The sequence below is a fragment of the Lactuca virosa genome, chromosome 9, assembly GCF_052849685.1.
Source record: "Lactuca virosa cultivar CGN04683 chromosome 9, Lactuca_virosa_CGN04683_v6, whole genome shotgun sequence".
Lineage (NCBI taxonomy): Eukaryota > Viridiplantae > Streptophyta > Magnoliopsida > Asterales > Asteraceae > Lactuca > Lactuca virosa.
Genome location: NC_136434.1, coordinates 204,430,135 through 204,437,896, shown reverse-complemented (window position 1 = coordinate 204,437,896; position 7,762 = coordinate 204,430,135). Strand labels below are relative to the sequence as shown.

At 35.0% G+C, this 7,762-nt stretch overlaps 2 protein-coding genes across 3 annotated transcripts; both read left to right on the top strand.

The window, feature by feature from the left end:
- The first annotated feature begins 1,443 nt into the window (after window positions 1-1,443).
- On the top strand, window positions 1,444-4,276 carry LOC145136015 (Transcription factor TFIIIC, tau55-related protein). 2 transcript variants are annotated; one of them, XM_079070217.1, is made up of 5 exons: window positions 1,444-1,838; window positions 2,357-2,465; window positions 2,553-2,603; window positions 2,771-2,822; window positions 4,030-4,276. In XM_079070217.1, the coding sequence occupies exons 2-5, from the start codon at window positions 2,370-2,372 to the stop codon at window positions 4,149-4,151; spliced, it is 321 nt and encodes a 106-aa protein (XP_078926343.1). In that variant the 5' UTR covers window positions 1,444-1,838; window positions 2,357-2,369; the 3' UTR covers window positions 4,152-4,276. The 2 variants fall into 2 exon arrangements, with proteins under 2 accessions (XP_078926343.1, XP_078926342.1); XM_079070216.1 differs by lacking the exon at window positions 4,030-4,276 and adding an exon at window positions 2,930-3,231.
- Window positions 4,277-5,657: 1,381 nt separating this feature from the next.
- Window positions 5,658-7,180, top strand: LOC145138286 (alpha/beta-Hydrolases superfamily protein). Its single transcript, XM_079072384.1, has one exon. The coding sequence runs from the start codon at window positions 5,698-5,700 to the stop codon at window positions 7,051-7,053; it is 1,356 nt and encodes a 451-aa protein (XP_078928510.1). The 5' UTR covers window positions 5,658-5,697; the 3' UTR covers window positions 7,054-7,180.
- Window positions 7,181-7,762: the final 582 nt, after the last annotated feature.

Here is a 7,762-nt window from a genome sequence, read left to right as displayed (position 1 = left end):
TTGATTTCTGCCTCCTTTGAAACTGAAGTGATTGTCTTGTTTAGAAACACATTGTTTCAATTAGTGCGGGAATTATATCTAGTTAGATGCATTACCTTTATAGAATTCAGCTACATATAGTGGTTGTGAAATTTTGATACATATTTTCAAGTGTATGGCAACCTCTCATGAAGAAGAATATGTGCTGCTTGACTTGGATTCAATTTCTGGGCAACTTCACATTCCACCTAATGCTCCCTATGTTCTCTCAGTATGTACTTTAGACTATAAAATTTACACTTTCAGTATTATAAAAACCCTACTTTTTTTTTTAAAATAACCCATTTGGTTGAAAATGCAGGGCCTGGATACATTGAACCCGATCCTAATTATTGATGACAAAATAAAGCTAGTATTAAGTCGTTTTTTTTTTTTGCATTAAGTTAAATAGAAACACTTATATACAACTTACATGATTTTGTCACATTCATCTTAAGTCCATTAAGTCAAAAAGAAACAAGTTGTGTGATTTTTAATTACATGTTGTGGGCTTTTGGATTTTGCAGATTGGCGAATACGAGGAAACTGTTGGAACATGTCTTGTTATCCCGGTTATCGCATGATGATATGCTTAGTGACCTGTTAGGTCGGTATCCTGGTATATAGGATGATGCTATGATTAGTGATTTGTTAGATTGGTCTGACTGCTTGTATATGCTAACATTTGTTATTTATGTGTTGATTGTATGCTTGGGAGTGGATTGAGGCGGACCTACTTTGTGCTGTAGGCCAACATACCCAGGGCGGCCCGAATAGACTGCAGGCCCAATGGGGCATATCAGTCAGGCTGAAGGCCCGGAGAACGGTCCAGGCTGAAGGCCCGGTAGGGCGGACCAGACATGTTGAAGGTTCTGAGAGTGGGCCAGACAGACAGACTGAAGGCCCGGTGAGGGTGGTCCAGTCATACTGTAGACTTTGTATGCATGTTGTTTGTTATGTTATGGTTATGGTTTGTATGACGTTGGTATTTTGGGGGAACTCACTAAGCTTCGGGCTTACAGTTTTGGATTTTGTTTCAGGTACTTCGGATGATCGCGGGAAGGCGAATGCTTAATTGTGCACCTCCTCACATTTTATGATTTTGATTTCTGGGATACTCTGATATGAAACTATTTTGAAGACATTTTATAATAAATAATGGTTTTTGGATGTTTGAAAAAGTTTTAAATTTTAATGAATTTTATGATTATTATATTCCCTCTAACCAATCCAAAAATCAAAACATGAGTGGTCCAAAAACCAAATTTTTTTATGGTTTTGGTTCGTAAAAATTTTAAAATGACCGTTTTACCCTTTTTTTAATATATATATTTTTTCTATTTTATTTATTTATTAGTCATTTTTAATAATTAAAAAATAAAGATGTGGTCCACCACTCCACCCCAATATATCGGATGCATACGCCATACCCACTGCATCTTCTCTCTCGCTCATCCTTCTTTACTCTCTCTGGCTAGACCTAACCTCCACCGCCGCCCTTGCCTCCGTCGACGTCAACAACACCTCTCAGTCCCTAAACTGCCAATTCCGCACCCTCATCTCCCGCTGCCTCTCCCTTGAACCTTACATCCCCTATTCTATTATAGAGATCGACTGCTCCAACTCCCGTTAGTAATCCAGCCGCCTTCGACCATCGCTCAACTACTCCCCTCCATCGCCTCTTTCAAACACCACTGTCGTAACCCACACACAAACAGATTATGAGTTTAACCAATGTTTATGTGTGTTTAATCCTCAGAACTAGAGAGAACTCTATTTGGCGGTGATTCTACCATCACCACGAACTCGAACGTAATCAGGTACTCTGTTTTTCTGCCTAATTTGGAACGATGATTTTGACTGTAGGCGACTGGAACGTTTCTCTCTTTGATCTTGCCCCAATCAGTCTCGACTCTCGACTGGAGCCTAATAGCCTATGGTTTTCTTTTTCCAATACATTTTCTAAGTGTCTGATAAAATTGAGTGCTCTGAATGTTGTATATATGTGATTAATTTTACTGTGCTGATTGTTGAGTATATCAATTTAAGTGAAAACAGAGAGTTTCGGAGTTGGGTTCCATTTGTTTTTCATTTTTGATTACTTTCTTGTAATTCCCACTTCCAGGTTTCTCGATTGTTAATCTTTCCTACTTCAACTTCTGTTAATCTTTTATTTTTTATGTTTATTGATGTGTATAGGACAATTGATTCAGTGTGGATTGTTAATTCTCCATAGTTCAGTTTTTCTGTTAAAGAAATGGTGAATCTTTGTCGTCGTCAAAACCTTATAGAATTCAGCTACCATATAGTTTTGTGAAATTGTGATATATTTATGCAGATTTTTTAAGTGTATGGCAACCTCTCGTGAAGAAGAATATGTGCTGCTTGACTTGGATTCAGTTTCTGGGCAACTTCACATTCCACCTAATGCTCCCTATGCTCTCTCTGTACGTATTTAGCCTACAAAATTTACACTTTCAGTATTATAAAAACCCTAGTTTTTTTTTAGATAACCCATTTGGTTGAAAATGCAGGGCCTGGATACATTGAACCCAATCCTAATTATTGATGACAAAATAAAGCTGGTATTAAGTCGTTTTTTTTTAATTTTTTTTTTTTTTGCATTAAGTTAAACAGAAAAACTCATATACAGCTTACATGATTTAGTCACATTCTTCTTAAATCCATTAAGTCAAAAAGAAACAAGTTATGTGATTTTTAATTACATGTTGTGGGCTTTTGGATTTTGCAGATTGGCGAATACGAGGAAACTATTGGAACATGTCTTGTTTTCAGCGAACACGGTAAGTTCAAGCTTCTAAGACTTGTGCCTTTGAATACAGATAAAAATAGAAAAATAAATAAAAATAAAAACTTCAAAATAAAAGTACCGATAAAGTTTGTATTGTAGATGCTTCGCCTGTGGTTCATGAAGAAACGGGATCATCCGAAGTAAACCTTTTTTCAGGAAAATGTATAATTAATCCAAATGAGGTTACAAGAAAGCAAGTCAAACCTGTTTGTCAACTTCAAAAGGTTCTTAGGTTCAAGTTGTTACAAGATGATCAAACCAACAATGTTGTTGAAGATCCAACAATTGAACATAGTACCATGAAGAACGACTAGTTTTTAATTGTTGAGACGTGAAATGAATGAAATTTTGTTTGTATGTTTATAGTTGTTAAAGTCGTTAAAATGACCTTTTTGCCCCTACCTTTTTCATCTTCTTCCATTTTTTCACTTTATTTTAATTTTAGTGCTACAAAACTCGACTTCCAGCATAATATAATACTTAGATATGATGTCAAATATAAAACAAAAATCACTCTGTTACAAAACAAAACCAAGTGAATATGGATGTTATGGTTTTGGAGGGAAAAAAACATAGAAAAAGTTAAATAAGAGGTAACCAAAACAAGTGAACATGTGATGTTACAAAAGAAAAGAAGTGGACATGTGATTAGTTTTCTTTTTGCATCCACATCAAATGTTAAACAAATAAAAAAAATACAAATTAAATGTTATAATAAGAAAGCTAAATTTTATATTATTAAACAATAATAATTTTTTTGGCCAAATCACTTTTTCATCACTAACTTTACCATCATCATGGTTAAAAGGAAAATCGGCATGGTGTCAAGTGTCATTATGAAAACAAAATTTAATTTTTACAACTCTAATCTTATATAGAATATTTTGTAGTTTTTTTTATTATAAGATATAACAATTATAATAAGTAAAAGAAAATAATTAATGGAAAGGAAAATAGGTATTTCATATGACCATGGACCAAAATTACAAAAAATAAAACTAAAAGAACTCAATTGACAATTGTCTCAACATATCAACTTATTAAAAGTTGGACTAAAACTACATTTTGACTAAACCATGTGACCGTTGTCTATAATTTAGTCTAATTATATTAGATTGTATTCTATTTATTATACGCCAAACGTCATAAAAACCATAAATATGTAAGTTTTTGTTGATTTTACTTAAAATTGTATTTAGGTTCATTAGGTTTGGAGGAGTGGTTCGCTAAACCACTCGCTACCAGCCTCGTTACAAAGTTCATGCACCACTCCTTGCTTTGTGTTACAAGACTCGCCAGCAACAACTCGCCAAGGAGCTAGCGATAGGAGAGAGAAGAGATAAAGTGCATAGCTGGTTTCTTATTGGCTGTAGCTTTTTTCTTTTTCTTTTTTTAATTTATTTTTTTTTGTAAATTAAACCTTATTAAAATAACAAATCCCCACTCCTTACCTTTTTACAACTTAAGTGCTACCATTTCTTTTAGTCTATGTGGCTTCAAAAAATCTTATGTGGCTTCAAAAAAATATTGTGGCAAAGTGCGAAGGGTGTTACCACTCCCTCCTGCCTTAATGCCGAAAATTTGCAATTTTTTTTTTCAATTTTACCCTTTTTGTATTTTTATCTGGTAAAAATGAATTTTTTCGTTCAAACTTAAGAGCTTTTATGAACCAAAAAAATATAAAATCGAATATTTTTTGCCAAATATAAGGGCTTTAATAAACGATATGGTAAATTTGAAAAAAAAAATGTAAATTTGAGACATTAATGGACCTAAAATACAACTATGTGTAAAACGACAAAAACTTGCAATATTAAGGGTTTTATGTTATTATCCCTATATTATATTATATTAATATATAGTTTTTGATGAGTTATTAAACAACCCAAGAAACTGCATCCTCTTTATTCAATCATATAGTCCTTTTTAATTATGGATTTTACAGTATAACCAATACCTCATCATTTATCTCACCAAGAATGGACCGACCTCGACACCCCCCTAATCTTGAAGGTTATGTTTAGAAATCAGCATGTTTTATTTTGCTAATTAGAGTTTTCGTTTTCTTGAAACAAAAACTTCTCGAAGGAATTCAAATCATAAGCAATTGGGACGAAAGATTTTCATGATTATGATAATGTCAAGGTTTTATTTAGAATGGTCCATTTCATAAATATTCCTCTTACCTTCTCCACATCGAAATTTTTTATCCATCTTTGATTCCAGTCAAAAGTCCTCTCATCTTTCCCTTACTCACACATAACTCTTCTTCTTTTTAACCTTATATCTAATTCTTTTCCATCTTAAACTCTTTCGATCTTCTCCAAATGCAAATGCATTAGTGGACAGGAAATAAGGAGAAAATGTAAGAGAGCCGCATTAGAAAGAGTGTGTTTTCATTTCTCCATTACAATTGTACACGAAAAGAACCGAAAATATTTCAGAAGTTCCATTTCGTAGGAAAAACCAGTTGTGTTCCATGCTTTGAGTTTTCTACATACCCTTTTCGTGATTAAGTTAGGGGGTTTGTATGATTGCTTATGTATGAGTTTTGTTATTGTTACAAGATTATTATTCTTCAAGATAGATTGACGCTTACTCTCTATCAACTCCCATTTATTTTGTTAAAGTAGGCTTTAAATGAACGAATCATTGTGTCATTTTTATCATTTATGTAACTATTCTTATGTCGATTTTTTGTACAAAAATCAAACCCAAAAGCCTACCAAGTGGGACCAACTAATTATGTCAAATTTGAGTAATTATTAATTTGTCACGTGATGAAAAATCCCCTATCCCCTATCTTATATACCAAACATGCATACAATACGACCATTCATTTCATACCTGCAACTGCAACCACTGCCATGGAATCCACCACCACCGAATCCAAAGCGCCATGGCCGGAAGTCCTCGGAAGCAACAATTGGGAAGGACTTCTCGACCCATTCGACATCACTCTCCGGTTACTCATCCTCCGGTGCGGTGACTTCTGTCAAGCCACCTACGACGCCTTCAACAACGACAAGAACTCAAAGTACGCCGGCAGCAGTCGCTATGGCAAGAAATCCTTCTTCGAGAAAGTCATGCTCCGACCATCTCCTTCCGACTACCAAATCGCCGCCTTCCTCTACGCCACCGCCAAAGTCTCCATCCCTGAAGCCATCTTTGTTCACTCCCTGTCTCGCGAGTCATGGGATCGAGAGTCAAACTGGATTGGATACATCGCGACGACCACCGATGAGGTGAGTCGAACACTCGGCCGGCGTGAGATCTACATCGTGTGGCGAGGCACAAGTCGGGATTTCGAGTGGCTTAATGTTTTTGGCGCGAAAAGCGAGTCTGCTGAACCTCTATTACGCCAGAAAACATTTGGTGCTACTCCGACGACGGCAGATTCAGGCGAGACTAGCAGCAGCAGCGATAGTGACAACAATGAAATTCCGAGGGTAATGCAGGGTTGGCTAACGATTTACACCTCAGATGATCCGAATTCCTCTTTCACAAAACAAAGCGTAAGAACACAAGTGTTGACAACTATCAAACACTTGGTGGGCATCTACAAAAACGAAGAAACTAGCATCATTATCACCGGACACTCCCTGGGTGCAAGTTTATCGATCTTATCCGCCTTCGATCTAGCAGAAAACGGAATCACAGACGTCCCAATTGCCGCCTTCGTCTTCGGTTCTCCTCAAGTCGGCAACCAAGCATTCAACGATCGTCTAAACCAGTTCTCAAATGTCAAAATCCTTCACATTAAAAACAAGATCGATCTCATTCCGCTTTACCCAAGTGGGTTACTCGGGTACGTGAACTCCGGTGTAGATTTCGTGATCGATACACGAAAGTCTTCGAGCTTGAAGGAGTCGACGAACACAGGCGACTGGCATAATTTGCAGGGAATGTTGCACGTAGTCGCTGGGTGGAATGGGGAGGATGGTGAGTTTGAATTGAAGGTGAATCGGAGCTTGTCGTTGGTTAATAAATCGAGTGAGTTCTTGAAAGATGAGTTTCTGGTTCCAGGGTCATGGTGGATTGAGAAGAATAAAGGTATGATTCTGGATGGAAATGGAGATTGGGTTTTGGAACCACCTGATGAAGAAGATATTCCGGTTCCGAGTGGACCGGTTGAGGAGATGGTAACGGCGACGTCGGGTGACGGCGAGGAGAAGGTAACGGCGGCGGCTTCGGGTAACAACAAGCGGTGTTGGATTTTGTAATAGTAATCGTTGTATGATAATTGAAAAGAAAGACTGTTGTTGTCCACGTGTAATTTGTCAGCATTCTTTTTTTTTTTTTCACTGCAATTTACTACTGGATTATCGGATGAAGTAATTTTTGTTTTTCTTTTTCTTTGAAATCCATATACAGGTTTATTTTAAAAAAATATTTAAAATTTAAAAATTTTGAATTTATAAGAAAAAATAAAAAAATATATTAAATTATTAAAATTAAAGTGTTTTTTTTTCTCTTTTAAATTTAAACAAATAATTTAAATAAATAAATCAAGAAAACTAATGATGCTTTAATTTAATAATTTTGAAATTAGAAGGAAAGTTCATTAATGAAACTGATATATATTTATTATTACATTTAAATACTATTTGGAATTTAATAAATGGAAAAACTATAAAATAACATGTAGAAAAAAAAAATAAAAAATAAAAAAAATAAAAATAAAAAAAATAATGTGGCATAATGCATTAGAAGATGACAAGTGACAAAATCATTTTGATTTATTATGAAGGATTTAATTGAAGAGGGTGAGAGTTGTCAACTTCTTAGATTGAAGCAAAAGTTATCGGAAGAATTAGTTGTATCACAAAATGCAAAAGAGTCGTTAGTTACTATAAAATTACGATTTTGATACTTTACTTTGTTCTTTTTTCATTTATATCATTATATTTACAATTTTGTTGTAGTATCAAT

Excerpts from the sequence above, each read along its gene's own strand:
- LOC145136015 (XM_079070216.1), top strand. The coding sequence starts at position 2,370 with ATGGCAACCTCTCGTGAAGAAGAATATGTGCTGCTTGACTTGGATTCA. Across the intron at positions 2,466-2,552 it reads ATGCTCCCTATGCTCTCTCT|GGCCTGGATACATTGAACCC; the intron begins GTACGTATTTAG and ends TTGAAAATGCAG. Across the intron at positions 2,604-2,770 it reads TTGATGACAAAATAAAGCTG|ATTGGCGAATACGAGGAAAC; the intron begins GTATTAAGTCGT and ends TGGATTTTGCAG.
- LOC145138286 (XM_079072384.1), top strand. The coding sequence starts at position 5,698 with ATGGAATCCACCACCACCGAATCCAAAGCGCCATGGCCGGAAGTCCTC.